The sequence below is a fragment of the Syzygium oleosum genome, unplaced genomic scaffold (assembly GCF_021117445.2).
Source record: "Syzygium oleosum isolate NSW1041296 unplaced genomic scaffold, Sole_v2.1 Sole_v2.14, whole genome shotgun sequence".
Classification (NCBI taxonomy): domain Eukaryota; kingdom Viridiplantae; phylum Streptophyta; class Magnoliopsida; order Myrtales; family Myrtaceae; genus Syzygium; species Syzygium oleosum.
The window spans coordinates 8,942,382-8,968,006 of NW_026607498.1; the positions used below are offsets into that span (position 1 = coordinate 8,942,382).

General features: G+C 40.0%; 4 protein-coding genes and 1 pseudogene across 4 annotated transcripts; all 5 read right to left on the reverse strand.

Annotated features, from left to right (window-relative positions):
- Positions 1-1,257: 1,257 nt before the first annotated feature.
- LOC115692270 (uncharacterized) lies at positions 1,258-2,150 on the reverse strand. Its single transcript, XM_030619070.2, has one exon. The coding sequence runs from the start codon at positions 2,042-2,044 to the stop codon at positions 1,394-1,396; it is 651 nt and encodes a 216-aa protein (XP_030474930.1). The 5' UTR covers positions 2,045-2,150; the 3' UTR covers positions 1,258-1,393.
- A 4,912-nt stretch (positions 2,151-7,062) lies between these two features.
- LOC115692271 (uncharacterized) lies at positions 7,063-7,738 on the reverse strand (annotated as a pseudogene).
- A 3,656-nt stretch (positions 7,739-11,394) lies between these two features.
- LOC115692315 (late embryogenesis abundant protein At1g64065-like) lies at positions 11,395-12,318 on the reverse strand. Its single transcript, XM_030619123.2, has one exon. It carries the CDS (start codon positions 12,205-12,207, stop codon positions 11,557-11,559), a length of 651 nt encoding a protein of 216 aa, XP_030474983.2. The 5' UTR covers positions 12,208-12,318; the 3' UTR covers positions 11,395-11,556.
- Positions 12,319-14,460: 2,142 nt separating this feature from the next.
- LOC115692316 (late embryogenesis abundant protein At1g64065-like) lies at positions 14,461-15,463 on the reverse strand. Its single transcript, XM_030619124.2, has one exon. It carries the CDS (start codon positions 15,291-15,293, stop codon positions 14,655-14,657), a length of 639 nt encoding a protein of 212 aa, XP_030474984.2. The 5' UTR covers positions 15,294-15,463; the 3' UTR covers positions 14,461-14,654.
- A 1,718-nt stretch (positions 15,464-17,181) lies between these two features.
- On the reverse strand, positions 17,182-18,108 carry LOC115664269 (uncharacterized). The gene has a single exon (XM_030586221.2). The coding sequence runs from the start codon at positions 17,924-17,926 to the stop codon at positions 17,330-17,332; it is 597 nt and encodes a 198-aa protein (XP_030442081.2). The 5' UTR covers positions 17,927-18,108; the 3' UTR covers positions 17,182-17,329.
- Between the last annotated feature and the right edge of the window lie 7,517 nt (positions 18,109-25,625).

Sequence of the window (25,625 nt, forward strand, 5' to 3'; positions counted from 1 at the left end):
CACTTGTTTTAGGTGGAAATTGCCATCACGGCTTGTCTGGCGAGAAGAGACCATGGACAGTTAGTCCGTAATGCAAGTTGACAAGAAGAGTTCATGGACAGTGGGTCTAGTGACGCGAGATAAAGACCATGGATAATGCAATTCCAAGTTAGCAGAGTTTATGATAGTTGTTGTCCATAATTGTGAGTGCATTACAATGACTTGATGATGGTTGTTTTGCATATTTGCGAGTGCATTGCAATGACTTGGAGATTCAAATTAAGATAAGTTAATGAAAAAGGATACCTAAATTAAATGAGAGCATACCTAACACTGAGCTCACATATGAGGGAAAGATTATTGAAATATAAATGTGAGTTGTGTTATAGAAGTCACACATCGAAAAATTGATGTGGTGCTCAACAGTTAATATATTATAATTGCCTCATAACTCATTAGCTTAAGTTTTTGAATGAAGGTGGGTCCAACTTAAAATGTTAATGGATTCGGACTTAGGCTCCCTCTCGATGATCTTCCTGGATGAAGGTATCGTGCTTTTGTTGCACACTCTCAACAATTATCTCTAAGTAACCACTTGTAGATAGGAATTGTTTGGTTGTAGGAGTCCCGTAGAATGTGTTTGATTTTTTTATGAGCGTTGTGAAGTGACAATAGTAGGTATAAATATTTGAATCGTAGTTTGTAGAAGACATCGTCGGTCAATCAAAGAACATCTAGTTTTTAATTTTACTTCCAGCATTGTCATTCGAAGACATAGTAGGTATCCAAAAAGTTCTGACCATAATTAATATTCAAAGTAAAATTGGTGTTTTTTTTTTTTGAATTAGCCCCTAGAAGCTGAAAAACTAATTGACTTTCCACTAGTAAAAATCTCAGACGACGGCTAAAGCTATTATGGGAAGCTGAAAAACTATCACCAGTGACCCTTGGCGACGGGATATGACTGTAGGCTGTAGCTAGTAGGAACCATTACGGACGGACAATGATCCGTCGGCAAAGCCCATCATCAAGCACCGTCAATTCGTCCCTGTGGTCCCTAAGCGGAAAACATGTGGAGCTCTCCGTCCACTTCATTGTTAAGAGATTCAGCCCAAGATGGCCGCACAAATTCTAAACCATGGCAAGGCAAATGAAAGAAATACAGTGGACCAGTCGTCCTCATGATGAAAACAGTATTCTCTACGGGAAAAAAGAAGAAAAATCCAAAGCACACAGTGCTGGTACGTTATGTGACATGTATACACAACAAATAAAGAATAAACAAACGAATAACCCAATCAACTATAAGATAGAAATACATGAATTTCGCTATTTAATCCACGAAAGTTTGTGGGAAGAGCATATATGAGCGGGCTCACAAAGCATGAATCACCGAGAATCACGCTCACTATCCTCATTTACACGACAAGGATTGGACTGCCTTTGTCGAGGTATTGATTGCCATGGTGCAATTCATTTGCGAGATCTTCGTCTTCTTGAACATGAACATGATTGTGATCTTTCCTTTAAGCTCGCCTTGGCTGTTCAATGTTATGACCCCCGAGTTCAAGTCGCTCCCTAGATTAGATTTAACACTGCTGGATAAATTGGCAGAGCTCAAAGCCACATTCACGTCGATCTTCTTGGTGGACTTGAAGTTGGCCTTGCTTTTTGGAATGATCACTTGTCCCACCTGGACACCTCCATAGGTGAAGTCAACGGTGGAGGCGTCGTACTTGAAGGGACCCCAGTTGGTGTTCTTGACTCGGATCGGAGCAACGAAGCTCATGTCGAACGAAGGCGAGGCTTGAGTCCCAACGTTCAGAGTCTGGATGGCAAAGTCGCTGACCCTGAACTTGGGGGACTTGAACTTCATGATGACCAGGACGAAGAAGAGAGCTTGGACTACCTGAAAGATGACGAAGGCGACGATGCCAATCGTCCACTTCATCCTCTTCTTGCGCTTGGCCTCCTCATCCTCCATGGTATGAAGCGATTCTTGATCGTTCCGGCGATAGCCGTTCGATTCGGATGGTTGGTATTGGTTCTGGTTCTTCTCTGCCATTGCTAGATGGTCTTGTAGGGGAGCTGGTTTGTGATTTTTGAGTTTTTGCTTTGCTAAAGGAATTGTATATGTGAGAACTGAGAAGGCTGAGAATGTTGAGAAGTCCTGGTTGTGCTGAGGTATATATACAATGTTTGGGACACGACCCAAGTGGATATGAGACTCAATTTCCAGGAAGCTGCGATTGCTTTGAGACGCCAACGCGTCCGAACGTTGGAATCATCATGTTGTTCTAGAGGTACGCGACTTGGTGTGAGTATGACCTTCGCACATTGCCTTTTTCAATAAAGCAGCACACCTTTTTATGGTTGGACAATGTTATTCTATCAATAGAAGCTTCGATCACATGAATTGATTGGCCTCCCTGGGTGCTTGACCATATTCTTATTTTCCTCATTTTTGTTTTCCCACTGAATACTAACCAAAGTTTAAGGTTAAGGCACAATGGGGACAGAAGCAAGCCCCGTCAAGAGCATGTGTCTTTTGACTTCTAAAATATCATTATCCAGACGATATTTACGGCAAAATTAAATATCGGTTCATGTGATACATGCAGAATATATCGCTAAATAAATTGACATGATTTATTTGGAATGTCGATGATCGGATAGCATGAAATTAAAAAACAAAATCGTTAATTAGAGATCAAGGCTGGACATATTTGACTGCAGTTCGGTATGACCGAATCATTTGATTGCTTATATGAAGTATTCCACGATGTTCCCTACCTTAATTAATCTTAGTTTTGGACAATATTTAATAACTCCTATCATCACTATTCATACTACCATACGAAGTCCAATTTCATAATATTGCTTTATTGTACTTCTTCTAGATGAAGTTCCATTTATATCATCAGGTCTCGTTACTATTAGATAGTAACATTGCAGATGGCCGTCTACATAAATATCACAACAACGCCGCAATGAAATATTAGTACACAAGCATATGAGAAATGGAAATTTTCATTTACTAATACAACGAATACAGTTACAAAATTTAGAAATTGGATATATGTCAATGCCTCAACCTTACTTATGAAATGATTTTTTTTGCCGGACAATGAATCAATTGAAAATTCACTTCGATATTTACGTCATTAACTCCATGTAAAACAAAATGTTAAGGATATTTGCCGCTTGGAGATCTAGATTTTGGCGGGTTCATTACTATGAAAAATAAATGTGCAACATTTCTATTGAGATGAATTTGTGAATGGTGTTAGAAAAGTCGTACATCAGACAATTGGTGATGTGTGAAACAATTAATATATTCAAGTTAGCCCATAATGATTGGCTTAACTTTTTGAGTAAATGTGGATTTAATTTAATAAGTTGACGTGCTCGGACTTATGCCCTCTCTTGACGATCTCCCTAAGGAAAAATATTCGGCTTTTGATGCGTGCTCTCAACAAAATGCTATCAAAGACAAAGGTTAATTAGTATCCCACTCTCAAGGTAGATTGGTGTTTGGTGAATATTTCAGGAAATGAATATCGTGACAAACACAATTTCCAAGCAATCTTCCCACTTCGATTTTGCAAAAAAGACCTAGGGTAGCCTTCATAATTTGGCCCGGTAAACGAGACAGTGTGAATTTGGGCTTTGTTGTTGTTGAGATGCACGTTTGAGTTACACGTTAGGGAGAGATTGTTGATATGCACGTATGAGTTGTATTAAAAAAGTCTCACATCGAAAAATTTGTGTGGTATGCAGTAGTTAATATATCCAAGTTGGCTCATAACTCATTAGCTTAATTTTTTTAGTGAAGAAGGGTCCAACTAGATATATTGACAAGCTCATACTTGGGTTCTCTCTTGGCAATCTCCCTGAGCGAAGGTAGCGGACTTTTGCTGCGAGCTCTCAACAAATGTTATAAGAGTCGATGGTCAATTGGTGCGCCCTCATCAACGCGGGCTCGATGGTAGACTTCATAATTCAGTCTGGAGAAAGAGACTAGGGATGAACTTGGGCGTTGATGAAGAGATTAGTGATGAAGTTGGATGTTGATGGAGATTTAAGTTGAGATATCTCGATACAAAAGGATACCCAGATTATAGGGGAGTAGACCTAACACTGAGCTCACACGTGAATAGGAGATTATTGAGATGCACATATAAGTTACATGTGAAGAATAGATTGTTGAGATACACATGTAAGTTGTATTAAAAAAGTCTCACATCGATGAATTGATGTGGTATATAACAATCATTATATCTAAGTTGGTCCAAAACTCATTGGCTTAAACTTTTGAGTGAATGTGGGTTCAACTGAATATGTTAACGGGCTCATACTTGAGTTCTCTGTTGGTGATCTCTTTGAATGAATGTATCGAACTTCTGCTGCGCACTGCCCAACAGTTGTTACGGTCCTCACAAAACCACAAAGTGAAGATTCAAGTTGAGACATGTTTACATAGAAGGATACCTAAATTAAGGGAGAAGAAATCTAGGCCCATAACTTATTGGTTTAAATTTTGAGTAAAGTGAATCTAACTGGATATATTGATGAGTTCGGACTTAGACTCTCTCTTAGCAATCTCTTCACACGAAGATATCGAGTTTCTATTGCATACACCCAACAATTTAATTGCTAAAATGACAAATGTGCCTTGAGATAATATGACTAATGATGTATGTTTCTTCTTGGATTTATTTGAAGTACATTGTTCATGTAGCTAATTTTTTTTGGAATCCACCGCTATTTCCAGATATAGATGAATAATTAATTTTGGAAAACAGTGCTCCTTTTGTTTTTTCAAAACTTATGGGGCCCTTTGAAGTTGGAAAGTTGTATGCATATTGTTTTGCGTAAGTTAAAATTACAGCTTGTGGTGAAAAACAAAGATCAATTGCAAACAGTGAAATCACTTTCCAGGAAAATGATATCCAGAACTCGGCCGCCAAACGCGTCCCGATGTCTGATTAGTCTGTTCTATAAGAAGGCGAGCTTAGTGTGAACATTTCTGGATAAGCAAAGGAGAGAGATCGTTGGCCCTTCTTCTGATAAGAAGATTGAATTACTTCTGTCATTGGAAGCTTCGACGACGTGAATCGTCTCCCCTGTTCTGTCCGGCTGTACGCGTGAGCCCAAGTCAATTATCACATGCTGCTTCCCTGTACTGATTCCACATGTTCCGTAGATGTTACAGTAGCATTCTGTAATTTGGCAGATGTCTTTGTTATATATATGAGTCCCGCTTCTTAGGGAATGCTCTCTCTTTGTATATACCGCAAATTACGTGAAAGGAATGTCGACCCGAGAAACTAGTCAAAGTTAATCTGGAGTTAGGAGCTTGATTGACCGAGAGACGTCCATACTAATGCGAAATGATGCGGAACTCACGAATCCCAAAAATCAAGTTTAACAAGAGAAGAAAAAATTACCAAAAAAATAAGGGATATGTTCACTGGAAGTTCTAAAACTTCTTACGAAAGAGCAATTCAGTCCTAAAACTTGCAAAAAGTGTAATTAAGTCCTAAAACTTATCAAGTTCTTTCGTTTCCGACCAAAAAAAAAAGTTCTTTCGTTAACTATGTCCAACTTGCTAACGGAAAATGCTAATATGATTTTTTTAATATTTTTTCTCTCTTATGTGACAATGATGTGACTAAAACGACATCGTTTTGATCCAAATATGATTTTTAATTAAAAAATAAGCTAGAAAAAAAGGGATGAACCAGGCGGCAAGGGAAGGGCCGGCGATGGTGGGGGAATGGTCGGTAGGGGTTGCCGGAGCCCGGCGACCCACGCCAAAGGCAGGCGAGGGCTTGGTGGCCCTCTCCCAAATCAAGTGAGAGTGTTTTGGCCGAGGGCCGCCAAAATTGGACGAGGGCTGGCGACCCTAGCCGACCATCCCCCCACCATCGTTGACCCTTCTTGGCGATGGTGGGGCGGTAGCAGCCACATGGTTCTTCGTCGTTTTAAAAAAAATTAGCTTATTTTTTAATTTATATTAAATAAAAATTGTAATAAAAATAAAAATTAGACCACAACGGCGTCATCGCCATGTAGGAGAAAGAATATATTAAAAAAGAGCCACGTCAGCATTTTCTATTAGCCAAGTTGGACGAAGTTAACAGAAGGACTCAATTGCACCCATTAGATAAGTTTTAGGTCTTAATTGCATTTTTTGCAAGTTTTAGGACTCAATTACATTGGAAGTCCTAAAATTTGTCATGAATCCCAAAAAAACAATGAGGATTAGAGATTTATGTGGCTCAATATGAGTGTTGGTACCTTCTTCACGGGAAAAACCAACCGCAAAAATATTCGGAGAACAAAGTTACAATCGCTCAAATGCTTCTTAGGTTGAGACGACACTCATAGCCAACCTACAAGTGTTATCTCACTATCTCTCATACGCGCTAGCCTAGTTGGCTAACTTTAAGAAAAAATCGTACACTCCTCTTGTTTGCCCTAATGTGTTGTATTCGAGTAGAATTCCGTTGTCTTCTTCGTATTGTGAATCTAAGATCAGACTCCACTGAATTTGCTTGAAGATAAAGTCCAAGTCTGAAGACATCCAAAATATAGGCAAGACTTTTATTCAGTTGGATTTCATATGTGAGCTCAAACTCAAGAAATAATATATAATATTCATTAAAATTTGTTCTCAAAGACGTCGGATGAAATTGGTTCGTTTAAGACAAGAAAGAAGAAATGAAACAAAATATCACTGTCAAGGAAATGTTTTTCTTGCCATAGTGATTGTGTGTAAATTCTCCATATATGGGCTTGGTTGGTGCTTTGCACAACATGTAGTTGAAGACGGTTTAAAACATCAAAAGAAAAGATTCTCCATTCTGAGCAAATCCGTAATGCAGAATCAATACTTCATATTGGTAACAAAAATAATAATAATAAGCAAGCATGCAAGCCATCTAATGGGAAATCACACTCTCGTGTCCCTCATTTACGTGACAAGGATATAAGAGTTTTTCTGATATGGACTACATTAATTGAGATTGTAATTTACCGTTTTACGGGATTAGTCTAATAAAGTAAGATATAAATATTCTAATTATGGAAATCTTGGGTGCTATATTCACGGCCAACAATGGATTGGACCGCCTTTGTTGATGTATTGATTGCCATTGTGCAGTTCATCAAGGAGCTCTTCCTCTTCTTGGACATGAACATGACTGTCACCCTCCCTCTCAGCTCGCCTTGACTGCTCAAGTTTATGACCCCAGAGCTCAAATCGCTCCCGAGATTCGATTAACATCGCTAGGTAGATTGGCAGAGCTCAGAGTCACGTTCACATTGATCTTCTTGGTGAACTTGATGTTGGCCTTGCTCTTCGGGAGGATCGCTTGTCCCACCTGAACACCTCCAAGGTGAAAGCAACGGTGGAGGCGTCATACTTGAAGGGACCCTAGTTGGTGTTCTTGACCTGGATCAGAGCGATATAACTCATGTCGAACGACGGTGAGGCCTGAGTCCCGAAGGTTAGGGTCTGGACGCTGAACTCGGCAACCCTGAACTTGGGGGACTTGAACTTCATGATGACCAGCACAAAAAACAGAGCTTGGACAACTTGAAAGATGACGAAGGCGATGATGTTGATGGTCCACTTCATCTGCTTCTTGCGCTTGGGCTCCTCGTCCTCCATGGCTGGAAGCGATTCTTGATCACTCTGGTGATAGTCGTTCGATTCTGGTGGGTGGTACTGGTTCTGGTTTTTCTCTGCCATTGCTGCTACTCTCTGTTGGAGATACATAATTGATATCATCTAATTGATTGCCACTTATTGATTCATTGATGAGAAATTAGAATATTGTATATTAGAGAAGCACTATTTTCCTTTTTCTTAATATTTCTTACTTGGATTAGATAGAGTCTATGTATTATAAATAGGATTGTACTCATACAGTTTCGTTATGAGAAAGCAATATACAATTCTGAATCCTATTATCAACCTAGCTTTCCATCACCTCATACTCTGACATGGTATTAGAGATTCTTTTCTCAATCTAGCTTCTGCACACCAACCTTTAACCTGCAGAGAAAACATGAATACCGCATTGAAATTACTGAAGTACTTGAAAGGATGTCCGAGATTAGGAATACAATTGTCTCGCGATAGCAACATGGATATGATGGCATATTAAGACATAGATTATGCTATTTGTCCTATGAGTAGAAAATCGGTTATAGGATTCTGCATCAAATTGGGAGACTCACTACTTTCATGAAAAACGAAGAAACAATCAGCTGTTTCATTATCATTCGCTAAAACAGAATATCAGGCAATGGCAAAGACCGAGATCTCGTGTATGGGTAAGAGAACCAACTATCTTATTTTGTGACAATGATGCTGTGCTCAAACTTGTAGTGAATTCACTTTTTTCATGAAAGAACGAAGCATATAGAAGTTAATTGTCATTTCATCAAAGACAAGATCCGGAATGGAGTGATCAAGTTGAGAGAAATAGAACAACAGAGCAACCTACAGACATCTTCACCAAACATTTATGTCAGAGGCAACATACGTTTCTACTTAGCAAGCAAGGCGTCTTTGGAGTGTATAGACCGCCAGCTTGAGAGGGAGTGTTGGAGATACGTAATTGTTATTGTATACTTGATACGGTTTCCACTGATTGATTCATTGATGGGAAATTAGAATATCGTATATTAGAGAATCATTCTTTTCCTTTTTCTGAATATTTCTTACTTGGATTAGATAGACTCTTGTATTATAAATAGGATTGTACTCATACAATTTCATTATGAAAAAGCAATATACAATTATGATTCCTATTTTTAACCTAGCTTTCCATCACCTCATATTCTAACATGGTATCAGAGCTCTTTTTCTCAATCTAGCTTCTACATGCCAACCTTTAACCTACAAAGAAAACATGAATGCCGCATTGAAAGTAGTGAAGTACTTGAAAGGATGTCCGGGATTATGAATATTACTATCTTGGGATAGCAACATGGAAATGACGGCATATTGCGACACAGGTTACGCTATTTGTTCTATGAGTAGAAAATCAGTTACAAGATCTTGTGTCAAATTGGGAGACTCACTACTTTCGTGGAAAACGAAGAAACAATTAACAGTTTCATTATCATTCGCTGAAGCAGAATATCGGCCAATGACAAAGACTAGCTGTGAAATAGTCTGCATAAGAGGTTTGCTTCGAGATCTCGGTGTATGGGTAAGAGAACCAACTATTTTATTTTGCAATAATGATGCTACGCTCAAACTTGCAGTGAATTCAATTTTTCATGAAAGAATAAAGCATATAGAAGTTGATTGTCATTTGATCAGAGACAAGATTCAGGATGGAGTGATCAAGATGAGAGGAATATGAACAACAGAGCAACCTACAAATATCTTCACCAGACCTTTATGTCAGAGGCGACATACGTATCTACTAAGTAAGTTAGGCATCTTTGATGTATGTAGACCACCAGCTTGAGGGGGAGTGTTGGAGATACGTAATTAATATTGTCTAATTGATACGAGCTTAGGGGTAGTTTGAAGATACGTAATTGATATCGTCTAATTGATACGGTTGCCACCAATTGATTCATTGATAGGAAATTATAATATTGTATATTAGAGAATCATTCTTTTCCTTTTTCTGAATATTTCTTACTTGGATTAGATAGACTCTATGAATTATAAATAGGATTGTACTCGTACAGTTTTATTATGACAAAGCAATACACAATTTTGATTCATATTCTCAACCAAGCTTTCCATCACCTCATACTCTGACACACTCTTCGTGAACTTGTTTTTGATGTTTCGGTTTGTTTCCTCAGTGAGTAATTTGCCAAGAGGGGTGGCTCAAACGTTTACATAGACGATTCTTGGTGCTGGAGACGTGATATGAGACTGCTTCCCTGAAAATGAAGTGGGAACTCAGCCGCCAAGCGCGTCCCGCGTTCGAATCATCTCTTCTAAGGGACGCCAGTTTAGTGGGAACATCTCTCAAATACAAGCAAGAGAGATAACTCTCCTTTCTTGATAGGAGAATGCAAAGACTTGACAATACGAAGCTTCGGTGACAATGAGTTGTCTCCCCAATTCTTTTACGGCCGGACGCGTTCAACCACGGTGTTAGCCCAAGCTCGAGGCACAACCCGATAAAAGCAATGTCTTGAAAACCGCACCGGAGAACGTACCGGATTACTCGTCAACATGTGCGTGGTGGAATCGGCCCGTTTATGTTTGAGAATCATGTATCGTTGTAAACGACATGGTAACATATGTGATGCACAGCTGAGATGGCGAGGTTGCTGTCCTCTCACTAAGAAGTCGCGAGTTTGACTTTCTTAAAACGCCCCCCTAAGAAAAAAGGCAAACGCCTTTTCAAGGAAAAAAAGAGCAAGTTAAATGGATTAAACACACGCAACTTAATATGTTTAATATATAAAATGGTCCACACCCGGTTCAATCCGGCACGGATTGGTCCGTTGACCTGTTGAATTGGGTTAGGTCCTGTTTTTGAGCGATTTAATGTGTTTGTGGTATGATAGTATGAACCGTAGTGGAGGACCTGCCGGTACCCGGTCGTCAACCATGCCGGCTCTGCTACCCCATGATGAAGCCACCGCCGGTCACATAACTCTCTCCTTTTTCTCTCCTCTTCTCTTTTGCAAATATAGTCCAAATCAAATCATGCGGTAGCAAAGTACAATCATAAACGTAACGATTATTGCATTTATCAAATCTAAAAAATCTTGTTTCTTTTTTTAACATGCCGTGAAAGCTTGGACATGTAAAAGAAAATGCACTAATAACAACCGTAAAAAGATTTAGGAGTTAACAACAAAAAATTAATGTAAAAAGTCTGGGTTTTTGGTGTCACAAAAGTAAATGTCTCACATATGGCAAAGTTTGGGGTTTTTGTGTTTTCCCAAAAGAAAATGCACTAATAACAACCGTAAAAAGATTTAGGAGTTAACAACAAAAAATTAATGTAAAAAGTCTGAGCGTTTGTAACTTGGTATGCTTTTCCTTGTAAGTACCATAATTTATGGCAAAAGCATGTTTTGTGACCTAGTCATCTACTTAGGTTTGCTGAGTAAGAATATAATTTTCGTCAAGGATAGTCTGAACGTAGGCACAACTTCTTATAAATATAGGCATGGAAATATTGACTCTTCTCACCGGCCCACGTCCACTTGCGAAATTGTTGCTTTAAGTCCATTCTCGTGAGAGTCATCATCACCCAACTTCTCCATTCATTCAAAGCAATTGACACACCGCAAATTAAGATCCATAATTTTCGACATGAGACGCAATTGAGGAAGTTTTGGATAAATCTAATCACGTACGCATCATGAATTTCGAAGCAATTCATTCATATGTAAATATAGTAAATCGTGTGATTTGTAGAATCGCTCTTTAATATAAAGAAAAAATCACAATGATAAGAAGCAATGTGAAAAACGAATAAACAAACAAGCGTACCACCCAAAAGTATAAAATCAAAAAGAAAAAAAAAAGGAAAGAAGCACGGTCCATCTAACGTGGAATCACACTCGCATCTCTCATTTACACGACAAGGTTTGGACCGCCTTTGTCGAGGTACTGATCACCATGGTGCAATTCATTTGTGAGATCTTGGTCTTCTTGAACATGAACATGACTGTGACCTTTCCTTTAAGCTCGCCCTGACTGTTCAATGTTATATTTCCCGCGTTCAATTCGTTCCCCAGAGCCGATGTCAGGGGCAAACCAGCAGAGCTCACGGCCACGTTCACATCGATCTTCTTGGTGGACTTGAAGTTGGCTTTGCCCTTGGGAATGATCCCTTGTCCCACCTCGACACCCCCGTAGGTGAAGTTCACGGTGGAGGCGCCGTACTTGAAGGGACCCCAGTTGGTGTTCTTGATCCGGATCGGGGCGTCGAAGGACATGTTGAACGAGGGCGAGGCCTGAGTCCCGACGTTCAGGTTCGGGACTTCGAACTCGGTGACCCGGAACTTGGGGGACTTGAATTTCATGATGACCAGCACAAAAAACAGACCTTGGACGACCTGGAAGATGACGAAGGCGATGATGCCGATGGTCCACTTCATCTTCTTCTTGCGCTTGGCCTCCTCCTCCTCCATGGTCAGCAGTGACTCCTCGTCGGTACGGTGGTGGCCGTTCGACAATTCTCGGGGCTGGGACTGGTTCTCGTTCTTCTCTGCCATCATTTGCTAATCTTTGGTAGCAAAACCACCCTTTTCTTCTCTCTTTTGTGTTTGAGATTTCGAGTTTCTTTTCTCTCTGAACAAGTTGGATGCGAGAGAAGCTGCGAGTGATGGAAATGAGAGGGTGCTGCGAAGGTTTATATACAGTATGCTAAGTCCTGCAATGGAGTATTGTCAAAGGAGCTACAGTGGAGATGAGCCTACTTTGGTTGACGGCGATGTTTAAGATGCCAAAGCGCGTCCCGTGTTGCCCCTTGAAAATTACATGGGCTTCTAGAGCAAACCTTTCCGGACGGAATTTCTGCGATACGCAAGAGATATCTTGGTTTATTATATATTCCGATAGAAGCTTCCATTACTGATCTTTTCCCCCATGTAAATACTTCCCAATTAGGGGTATAATCGGGTCCGAGCCGTGCCGATACAGAGCGCAGCTCGAGCTCGACTTGCCTCACCTGCTTGATGCTCGAAAGACTCGAGCGCGGCTCGACTCGACAACGATCGATTGATGAAGGAACTTGAGCACGATCTTGATCTTGAAATTGCCCAACTAATATGGGTGTATCGTGTAACTTTAGGAATACTATGTCTAAATAAATAGTTTTCAACGTGAAAGTAAAAGCAAGCATGATTTTACTCGCGAACCCACGGGCTAAATATTGACAAGCTCGAGCTAGATAAGATACTCGAATAACTCGGGCTCGGCTCAAAATTTGACGAGTTGATCGCAAAAAAAAAATCATCGAAATGTGATCCAGCAAAGCTGTTTGTGAGTCGCTAAGGGCCGGGTTGATTGGCAAAGCTCAAACTGCAAGCTTTTTCTTTGTATGGGCCTTGGGCCTTTCTATTTAAGAGATTTTTGTTAAATGGACAATTAAAATGAGTAATTATACAGTAAATACCAGAACTTTTGCTTGTTTCAAATTCGAGAATATAATATTGTACCTAAACTTTTCAAATTTAGCTCAAAATGAGGCCTTCATTAAATATGTAGTCATTTTATGTGATTTTACAGATGTGACTCGCTTATTCGGAAAAGTTAAGCACGACCGGTAAAGTAGCTCTCGACTCAACAAAAGTTGTGCGATCTCCATTTAGGAGTCTAGTGATGAGGAGAGAGAGAGAGTGTGTGCACGCGCGGGCCAACTTGGATGATTTTAGCCGTCCAATATTTTTATGTCGGCATGGTGTCATTTCAAGGGGTTACACAGCCTGCACTAAACGATAATATAGATAAAATTATGGTTATTTGACAATGTTAGTATCCACGTTGGCATTTTCCGTCCGTCATTTCAACGGATGTCTCATATTGTTTCACATTTGAAAAAATGATGTACTTGATTGTAAAAAGGGCAAAAGTATATGATGTCATCATCCCATACTAAAAATACTACGACCAATCATAGCGAATTCTATTTGTAGGCAGTGTCTCATTTTTCCCTCTTTCAAATAATCTTTTGAAATTGTATCTCTAACTGACATTCAATTACATGAGCACTCTCATTCTCTTTCTAAAACTTTGTTTTCCTCCCAATCACATTTGCCTAACTTTAATTTTTGCTCTCGCGTTTATACTTCGAGATTTCTCCTCGGGTGGAAAATGAACAATATACCGGTACAACTCACGACGGATCACAGTTACAAGGCGGCCCTGCCCAAAGCAAGTGAGACATCTACATCGACCAACGCAATGTTAGTATGGAGGCACTAGAGGGGCACCACGAAAATTGTTAGAACTGAAGAGCGTCAAAAGAAGGCATTTAAGCACAAATTGACTGTGTGTATCGTGGGGTCTTTAATTAACCATGATTTATGATTTTGGCTTGTGCTCAAGTTTCCCTTCATTGCTAAGCTCATGTGCATAGACTCCTTTACTAGCTAGAGATCTTCATTTTCGATCTTGAAAACCTAAGGCCTAAGGGGCTCTATTTGAGGGAGGATGTTGACTTCACGTGTATCAATCCCGTGCACCTACGGTTGCTCTACATCGAAGAAAATAAGCGCTTGGTTTATTTGAGGTGGGATGACTTTTGGAGTGGAGCATGACCACCTCCGCCCGCCTCGGTGGACTTGACTTGGCCTTTGCTTTTGATATGAAACAAGAGTCCCAAGAACGGCATCGACGCAAATCACAATCGCACATATTTCCCTTACCTACGTGTGCCCCGTAGGTCTGTTTCTCTTGGTGTCGTGTCATTCATTTGTGCTCATCATTTCAAGATTTCAGAACGAATGAACATGGGACGAACATGTGGGTAATACGAAAAAACGATTTGGATGGTACGTAGATTCAACAAAAAATAGAATACATCATCACTTAGCCAAAAGGGTTAAGAAACCCCAGAAAAATAGAGTATATGTATATGATTCTGTAGCATGCGGAACCATATGATAAGCAAAGCATACAAGCGCTCTAGACCGAGAACCACCCTTCTCGACTCTCTACGGCCTCAGCTGCATTGCACGGATGTGACCGCCTTTGCCGAGGTACTGATCACCATGGTGCAATTCATTTGTGAGATCTTGGTCTTCTTGAACATGAACATGACTGTGACCTTTCCTTTAAGCTCGCCCTGACTGTTCAATGTTATATTTCCCGCTTTCAATTCGTCCCCCAGAGCCGATGTCGTGGGCAAACCAGGATAGTTCACGGCCACGCTCACATCGATCTTCTTGGTGGACTTGAAGTTGGCCTTGCCCTTGGGAATGTTCCCTCGTCCCACCTCGACACCCCCGTAGGTGAAGCTCACGTTGGAGGCGCCGTACTTGAAGGGACCCCAGTTGGTGTTCTTGACCCGGATCGGGGCGTAGAAGGACATGTTGAACGAGGGCGAGGCCTGAGTCCCGAAGTTCAGGTCCGGGGCTTCGAACGCGGTGACCCGGAACTTGGGGGACTTGAACTTCATGATGACCAGCACAAAAAACAGACCTTGGACGACCTGGAAGATGACGAAGGCGATGATGCCGATGGTCCACTTCATCTTCTTCTTGCGCCTCGCCTCCTCGATCTCCTCGAGCGACTCCTGGTCGCTCCGGTGGTAGCCGTTCACCTCCGTCGGGTGGTACTGGTTCTGGTTCTTGTCCGCCATGGATGCTCAGTTTCTATGGTGAGGGTTTCTCTTCGATTCTTTCTTTCTTCCTTTCTTTCCCGAGAAAAAACAGAGAGAGAGAGAGAGAATTTCTGGGTTTCTTTCCTGGGAAAGTGGTGGAGATATGGGAGGAACTGCTGATGCTTTGTACTACGGACTGAAGATGGGTGGTTCGTATATATAGTCCTAGTGGGGAACCCGATTGAAGTTTGCGCGTCGGGGCATGGAGTGATTTTTCCTAGGAAAACGATTCGTGCTTAGGACAGCGGTCAGCAGCCTTTGTTACACGGCAAAAACCCCAAATAAACTTTAATAATGAAGGTGGGTGTTTCTTGACTTCTAGATGGTAGTGACTTTTTTGGGTGGGGGAGGAAATTGCATGGCGATGGTGTGCCATCAACGGTCGCCAGCGGAAGCTTCGGTCTTGGTCATACATGGCGCGCTGATTTTTCAAACCGGGGCTCCGGCGGTGAAGGTTTGAACTGATTTAGATATTTGATAGGTTCTGCTCGTTGTTCGGCTATTTTGTGCTTTTGTGTGGGGCTCGTGATTTTTTTTTTTCTTGAGCGGAATTTGAAAATTGGGCAAAAAAATGATATCAATGTGTCCATAGGAAATCAACCATGTATCTGAGTAGGTCCTAAAAAGGCTCCATGCAAATCTGGGGATGTCAAAAAAAGAGGATATTCCATACTTCTTCCTGAAAAAAAAAATAACACGAGAGAAATAAGAGATGTATTGGTAGACCGGCCATCGGATCGTTAAACAAAGCGTTATAGCCAATACAGGCAAAAACGCACGTCCTTAAATTAGGGGGAGATCTCGATACCCTCTTATTTTTTCCTAATTTGAAAATTAGGAAAAAAAAAATGATATCAACTTGTATACAGGGAATCCATCCACCGCGGGCTTGTCCGATTTCAGATCTTACCGTGGTGAAGAAATTATTTATGAGATTTTTATCATGGGTTGATTGACGGGAAAGGATGGGGTTTCTAGAAGCCTAGGGGAAGAATTGTAAAACGAAAGAAAAGGAGGGGCCCGCCGTATTGGGTTCTCTCCCGAAATGGGAAGAGGACTTGGAGAAATTGGTGGAAATGGAGACATTTTCGCACCGACTTTTTTTTGGTCAAATTTACCCCTTATCCTTTTTGTGAAATCCCCTAACATGCCCTCCGTCTTTTCCTTTCATTTTGAATACTATGATGAGAATGGCAAAAGGGTCTTTTAGCTAACATATCTTTTCATTTTCCAATCCCGATTACACGATAAAAAAAATTTGCATACTTTCATCACCCGAAATTTCTACCATTTCCAAACAATGGGATAGTTGTCCGAAAAAGTCCCACATTTACTGCACAGAAGCCAATTCAATCATAAACTTTTTTAATCAAAATTAATCGAAATGACTACATTGACAAATAGTCAAAGGATTTAGGATAAAATTGACAAAATTGAAAAAGCTTATGACTGAATTATCCGTCGTACGATAAGTTTAGGGCTTTTCCGACAGTTTACCATCCAAGCAACACCCCAGAAATCGTTTTCCTCCTTTTTCCTCGTAGCGCTAACTTCGTTTTCTTCCCCCACCCCAATTCTCATCCAATCATAATCAGAGTATAGGATTCCCATGTGGTGGTCCAAATCGGAGTTCTCTTTTCCGAGAACTTGCGTCAATGACGACTTACGCTCTACAAATACTATTTATTAATCGGTCCATGCTTGAGACTTAAAGTATGATCTTTCCCGCTCTCCAACAGCTTATCTTTAAAATGGGTGTCTGCTTACTCTGAACGAATAATAAGCTCGAACTAATAATGGCATTATCTCATTTAGGTAAAATATTCTTTTGTAAGAGAGTATAGACGATTGTGATAGGGACTGGAAATAACACGTATAGAAAATGTATAAATTTTTAAGTATACACACAACTGGAACCCAATGAATAATAATAGGACACAAAGTTCAAAAAAAATTCAGGTAAACAAATAAGCAACCGCACGAAAAATCTAATACAGAGATCACCCTCTCAACTCTCATATGCATTCCAAGGACTTGAGTGCCTTTGCGGACACATCAATGGCCATGGTGCAGTTCATTTGCGAGGTCTTGTTCTTCTTGAACATGAACATGACCGTCACCTTCCCTTTGAGCTCGCCTTGGCTGTTCAACGTTATGACCCCCGAGTTCAACTCGCTCGCGAGAGTCGAATCGCTCGGCAAGTTCGCGGAGTTCAAGATCACGCTGGCGTCGATCTTCTTGGTGGACTTGAAGTTGGCCTTGCTCTTCGGAATATCCACCTGTCCCAGCTGGACGCCTCCATAGAGGAAGTTAACGGTGGTGGCGTCGTACTTGAAGGGGCCCCAGTTTGTGTTCTTGATCCGGATCGGGGCGACAAAGGTCATGTCGAACGAGGGTGAGGCCTGACTCCCGACGTTCAGGGACTGGACGTCGAACTCGCCGACCCTGAACTTGGGGGACTTGAACTTCATGATGACAAGGACAAAGAAGAGGGCCTGGACTACCTGGAAGATGACGAAGGCAGTGATGCCGATCGTCCACTTCATCTTCTTCTTGCGCCTCTCCTCGTCCGTCAGTTGCTGCGACTCTTGATCCTTCCTGTTGAACACCATCTTGATTCTGGTTTGTGGGTGATATTCGGTTTTTGGTTGCGCTCGAAAGCTGGTGTTTCAGCGATGGTTTGCTTGAAGGAAAGGAAGATTTTCTCGGCTGTGTTTCGTGGGTGAAGTGCCCGGATGTTCGAAGGGATTGTTGATGCTTGGTTGGGTGGCTATGTCGGATTATATATAGTGATTTTGGGGTATTACTAACCGTATATTATAAGATATTTAGGGACCTCACGAGGAAATGATCGTAGTAGGACCTGGGCAGCGGTCAGAGAAATTTTGGTACACGGTACCAAAACGAGTTTTTTGGGGTCGTTTTTATTGACTTTCTAGATGCTCGTGACTTTTGGATAGTGAAATTGTTTTCTTATTTACGACAAACGGTCAGCAATAGAAGCTTCGTTTAGTTAAATGTTCATGTTTATCTGGGGGAGGGCTCTGATATAAAAGGTGAACCGTCTACGCAGTTGGCTGGAAGTTGCTTGCTCAATTGCATCACCCCTCCTAATGAAATCATTTGCTAGGAGTGAAAGTTACACCTCAGTTCATATGCTAAGCCAGTGATTTGTGGCCTATAAGCACGCCTCAACGGCCAAGGTATGCCTAAAATCTCTCTTTGCTGCTGTGCTTATACTTCTAATTAGCAGTGAGTTTATCGGGTGATCGTGACAGCTTGGAGAAGAGTTTCATATCATGTACATCTCTTTACCCTATTTCCGTACTTGCTCTTTTCTCGATCTTATTCCGGCCTCGTTCATAGTGTTTTTCTTTTCGAGTATTCTGATTCACGGCACGAATTTCATTCGCGAGCTAGAGATATATAGCAAAATCTCCTTGCCCCAAAGGGATGTAGGGGTTAGAAAGGGTCCCTACGTGGAGTTGGATTCCATCGATAGTGATGAAAACTTTGCCCCTACGAGCCGAGGGGTGAGGATTAATTGGGTTATAAAAATCTCCCAGCTCAGCTTTCATGCTTTTCCTTTTCTTTTTCCTTTTTGTTAACTACTCCAATACGCGCATTGCTGCAAAAAATAGATTGTTTAAAATCTTTTTTGCTGATTTAAAAATTACGCTTTAATTATGTGTGACATACATTGAATCTCAAACACTCGGCCCTTTAATGTTAAGCAATGTTGCCATAGTCAGTAATACATTATCATCGGGAGAAGGACATTAAAAGTGTTAAAAGTTGTGTACGGCGCTCATTTTAATGTCAAAAGTTTCATCCGGAACACTTAAGGTGCAAATGAAAACCTACTTTTTGTTCCAGAACTGGTTCTGAACCAAAAATCAGAACAAAAAAAAAAGTAGATTTTCTGTTTTTGGACGAGAAATGAAAATCATTTCTAAAAGAACCCGTCTTCTCACTTCAAAACACATTTCTTCCTAAATTTAGCCTCGATCCAACCTAGATAGACCGATTCGAACCGGTTCGGTCCGGTTCATTCCCGGTGGAAAAATTAAAAAAATTCTTTAAAAAATCATGAAAAAATTAGAAGATTCAGAAAAATCAGAAAAAATTCATAAAATTCATAAAAAAAAATTAGAAAATCCGGAAAATTTCTAAAAATCTCAAAAAAAATTTAGAAAATCCATAAAAATTGAAAAATTCCAGAAAAATTCATAAAAATTTCCAGAAAATAAAAAAGTCAGATTTCGGGAAAATAGGAAATTTGGTGAATTTTTTCAATAAAAAATCAAAAAATCAAAATTTTCAAAAATTCACAGGATAGCTTAGAATACCTGTGGCCACCCACTTTGAGTGAAATTTAAATTTTTTGAGGTGCTCAAATGGTATTTTTGAAGACTCCTTAGTTTAGGGATTTAAAAGGGGTTTTAACTCCTAAAAAACCCTAAAAAGGGTTCTAAAAAAATGGATTTCTGTTCCGGGAAATAAAAATTTTATACTGTTATCAAACGGGTTTCTTTTCTCAAAAACTCGTCTTGGGAACAGAAATAGAAAAATCTATTTATGTTCAAGGAATTATTTCTGGAACAGAATGGTTATCATTCGCGCCCTTAAGTGCCAAATTTTTTTGAAAAACGCTCATTTCAGTGCCAACTCCGACCTGTTTAGCCGAAAATCCGACGTGGCCTTTTTTTTATTAGTTTCTTAAGCTAATGTGGCTCGCCGGAGAGTCCAGTCAGCATCCAAACCCTAAAACGACGCCATGTAGTACCTTTCCCCAAATAAGAACCCTAAATCCCCAAATTGAAAGAGAACCCCCACAATTTCAAACCCTAACCGGTCATTGAACCCAAATTCACTCCCTATTTCGATTTGCCCCCAAAATTACCAACTCAATCTTGCAATCTCTACTACCATCGTCCCCACGATGTTACCAAGAACCCTTTTCCCTCCCTTTGAGCCCTAATTTTTCCTTCGGAGCCCTTCGTTTGCCCTCGAAGCCCTAATTTTTCTAGCTAACTAAGCAAGGGAGAAAAGATGACAAACCTGAGTGAGAGCGACGGCGAGCAAGGGCAAGCGACAACAAGTGAACAAGGAGGAGTTCGCAGCATCGTGCAGGAACAGAAACTCGAAGCCCCAATTTTGATCCGCTTTGTGAAACATCATTTTGGCCAAAGGCAAAGTGATGTCGTTTCTTTTCAATGAGCCCCATAGGCCGGAAATCCGATGTCATTTTTGTACTCTATGTGGACTTGGTTTTTAAATTAAAAAGTCACGTAATCAATTTGGCCAGAATATCTCGCCGTTGGCACTTAACTATTCGTTTTTTATCCGATTTGACACTTAAGCGATCCGGCAGAAATTTTTGCACTAAAATGAGCGCCGTACATGACTTTTGGCACTTTTAGTGTCTTTCTACCCATTATTATCCTAAGCAATTAGCCCACAATGGGATCTCATAACAAGATCGATGATCTACATCGATTATAGATGTTAAAAGCATATATCTAATAATTAAGTTAGGTGGCAAAAAGGTAGCTCCATTTCCACCTTCTAAATCCACCCCCATTTTACGACCAAAAAAAATCCACCCCCATTTACACTAAAAATGCAGATGCGTCCTCAATTTTTCAATTGCAATTTAAAGTGATGGTCCCCCTTCTTCTTTTTCTATCTTTTTTCTTTTTCTATTTAGGATAATCACCGTAATTAAGCGTTTCATATATTTGTTTTTTAGCATATTAAAGAAAAGTGCATTCTCAGATATTCCTATAACATTTTACTTGCTCTGCATAAAATTATCTCACTAAGGAAAAAAGACATCCTTTGATATAGTATAAAATTGAAAAGTCTCTTCTTCACCATTGATAACTTATCTTCTTCTTTTTTTATGACCCGGGAACCGCCGTACAGCCGACAGCCGGTGACGTAAACCCGGGGTGACGCTAGCGCAGGATCCACCACCACGGCGCCACACTTAAGAATCCCTAACGACTAGGCTGGGATTCGAACTCCCCACCCTTCGTGAGGGGCAGAGAGCGCGAATCAACGCAGCCGCTGCGGGCGGTGGTGATAACTTATCTCTTTTTGTCCCTCTTATCTCAAAAGCTCACTTTCTTGGTGAACTTTTTATTAATTTCATTAGTCTAAAATATATATCAAGTCTCTTTATTTACTATATCAAAGAATGTATATTTCTTCCTTATTATATTGGTGAGATACTTTTATACAAAGCATGTAAGACGTTAGAGGAATACAGTAAAACAATATGCACAATAAGGTGACTTAATATTTTTTTTGTAAACAGTTCATTAATGATATTAATTTTTGTCAATTCAAAATAATGATATTTTTTTGGCATTTTCAAAAACAATGTCTTACTCTATGGAATGTTTTGATTTAATTAAATTTCATCAACTTAACATCATATTTATAAATTTGATCAACAATGTATAAAAGAACTAGATTTCTTGGAAATTTCTCTTTTCGACAAAACAAATTTTTATGGAACTAATATCTAGCAATAAAAAAACATAGTGCCTTTAATATACAAGGAAAATATACAATAAACAAGGGTATGCGCTATTTCCACCTCTTGACACCCTTTATCTCATTGATTTGGCTACATTATCCATTGTGGGTCCCACTATTGGTTTGAAATTATTTTTTCCCTTTTTTTCTTCATTTTCTTTTGTTTCAATTTATTAAAAAACAAAACTACCCACACCATTTCCATTGTTGTAATATGAGCAAGCACTAATCATGTATTAAGTAAAGAAATGTTGGTTTTATCTGTAAATTGTTTACTTTATTTATGTAGATTATTTTCATGATTGTGAATTTTTTGAATTCAATTTTTGATACAAATTTACGAGAATTTACTCTAAGATTGAATATTGTGGTTGATATATGCATTATACATAATTTACTCATCTTTCATTATATATATTGTAGTGCACTCACTATGGAAGACAATATTGAAAAGGACCTAAATTTCTACAATGTATGTATTTATAATGAAACTGCGAAAGGAGAAAGACAATCAATCATGTCATCAAGTTCAATAGAAATTTTACCTAGTAAGTTTCTAACATGAGAGGATCTTTTGAGTAGTGTGCGGAAGCATTTTTTGGCTCAAGGTTATGTTGTCTTGCACAAGGTTATGTTGTCTATATAAAAAGGTCAAAAAGAGCCAAATATGTTCTTCTTGATTGCGATAGTGGAGGTAATTATCATGATCAACGTAATATTTTTATTGCACGTTAGAGAAGAAAGACTGGATCTCGTTTGATTGATTGTCCTTTTGAAGTTCGTTGTTATAAAAAGAAGAACGGATCATGGCCACTCAAAATATTGAATGCATCATACAATCATGATAATTCGAGTGATATGTTCGAACATCCTCCTTGTCATTGCTTTTCTGAAGTTGAAGCTTCGCGTGTGAAGGAGATGTCTAAAGCCGACATACCCCCTCTCCAAATTTTTTCTTCCTTGAGACAAAGTAATCCCAAAGTTCAAGCTATTGCTAAAAATGTTTACAACATGAAAGCAAAATTCTGTCATGAATATCTGAATGGTCTCAATATGCTCCAAGCTTTATTGGAGGATCTTAGTGTAGGTGCATTCATTTATAATTTTAAACATGATGCTAAGGGTTACCTGACGCATTTATTTTTCTCTCATCCTATCTCTATGGTACTAAGGAAGAGCTTCTTAGGTGTCTTTGTAATGGATTGTACTTAAAACACTAATTAATACAAAATGCCTTTGTTGGATATTATTGAAGGTTCCCAACTTTAATACTTCTTTCTACTCATGCTTTGCATTTTTTAGAAAGGAAGAAGAGGAAGATTTTGTTTGGACTTTGACGATGTTTAGCAACGTATTTGGTGTCGATTGTCAACCTTCAGCTATCGTCACTAATAGAGAGTTGGTATTGATGAATGCAGTTAGATTCATATTTCGTAGAAGTGCAAATTTGTTGTGTGTTTGGCGCATTGAGAAGAATGTTATGGTAAAATGTAAATTTCAGTTTGAAGAAGGAACGGATTGGGATTCTTTTATGTCTGATTGGTCCGAGGTTCTGAACACCAAGAGTAAAGTGGAATATGGTGAAAATATTTGTCAATCACTACAAAAAAACACCGGATTAGCGACGAAATTTGCGACGGAAAATGTGGAAAAATCCGTCGCAAATCAAATTTGCGACGGATTTTGCGACGGAAAAAATTCCGTCGCTACTAGGTCGTCGCAAAATTTTGCGACGAAAAATTCACAAGTTCGTCGCAAATTTGCGACGAAAAAAAATTCGTCGCAAATTTGCGACGGCACATAGTCCGTCGCAAAATTCGTCGCAAATATCCGTCGCAATTTCGTCGCAAATTTGCGACGAACTCGATCCGTCGCAAAATTCATCGCAAATATCCGTCGCAATTTCGTCGCAAATTTCATCGCAAATTTGCGACGAACTCGATCCGTCGCAAAATTCGTCGCAAAAATCAGTCGCAAATTCGTCGCAAATTTCGTCGCAAATTTGCGACGAACTCAATCCGTCGCAAAATTCGTCGCAAAAATCCGTCGCAATTTCGTCGCAAAATGCGACAACTCTATCCGTCGCAAAATTCGTCGCAAAAATCCGTCGCAATTTCGTCGCAATTTTCGTCGCAAAATCTTCGTAAAATTCGTCGCGAATTTCGTCAGAAAATTCGTCGCAAATTAGTGACAAACTTTAATGATAGCAAAATTCGGCTTAAAATATTCGTCGCTATTTTTATATCATTTCGACCATAAATTCTTGTCCATATCAATCAAAGGAGACAATGATATATAATTGAAACAGAAAAACGAACAAACCATAAATTCTGACAAACCAACCACAATGACATATAATTGAAACAAATAACAAAAGGAAAGTTGTAGAGTCTGACATGATACTATTTGATATCCAATCTTACAATACAGTCAAAACATGAACTAAGAGACGGGACAACCATAGAAGACGCAAAAAAACCATACAGAAGAAGACGCGGCTTTGGTACGATGGCAGGACATCAAAAGTAGTCACTTTTGTCGAGACCTGACGAAATGTCGATACATAAATCAGTCCAGAATATGAAAAAAGCGTTTATGCATGGATGTGGAACTAGGTGTAAAATAACAAAAGGGTTAACAAAAATACGTTTCGGGACGAACATTGTCACACCCCGAACCCCGCGAGCGCGCAACATCCTGCAATGGTCATTATGATGCGACGTCCCAGGACGCGTCGCCGACCCAACATTTTATCTTTTGGTTACGCATGCGGAAGCTAAACAAAGATACACCCAGACAATAACAGTAAACAAGGATAGATAGGAAAACGGTTTACAACATCGAAATCAAAACATCATTTTAACATTTACTTGATTAACCCCTGGGAACATTTTTTACAAGCCCACTTCAGGCATTTCCAAACATAGTCTACGAAAAGATGTCGGGCTGGGGGTCAATCTACTTCACCAAAAGTCAGCTTCCACGCACCCCGAACCATACTGGGTGCATCAACATGCTAAGGGCCTGAAAAATGTTTAACAACCACGAATGAGATAAAAATCTCAATAAGTTAACGCCTAAGCCCCGTTTAGAAGGCCAACTCACCTCGGGGGTCCCTAACCAGGCAATACAGCATCAACAGCAACATTATTAAACAACCACAGGCATCCTTACCTCGCCTTGGTACACTCGTTGATGAAATGAACATGTCACATACTTGAAACATTTAAATAGATTTCCCATGCATCGATGCATCACAAGCGCGCATGTCTCGATTATAAGACAGAATCCACTTGGGCACGTCCCATACCATGCCTAGCAGTTTCTACCCTATAATCAAGCACTATGCATCACACGTATTCCAGTTATTATGCCCCTCGGGCCACTACACATCAAGCGATCTGCAGCAAGATGGCAGTCTTCCGGCATAACCGGGCTCCGTCCCGCCCCATCGGGCACGGCTACGTCAAACGATCTACAGTAAGACGGCATTCCAATACGGCAACATCAAACGATCTACAGTAAGATGGTATCCCGCAAGGAGCATCGAGTCCGGCCTCGGGCCGCGACAAGGCATCCAAAGTATCGACAATCCAGATAATCTCCAGGCATCCGATAAATCGAGTATTGTCAAGCGATCTACAGCAAGACCCCGATAAATCAGGCATCGTCAAGCGATCTACAGCAAGACGGCTCCGACGTGTGACCACACGAGCACACAAGCATTCCGGCCAATTATTATCTTTTCAATTAGCCCATGCGTAC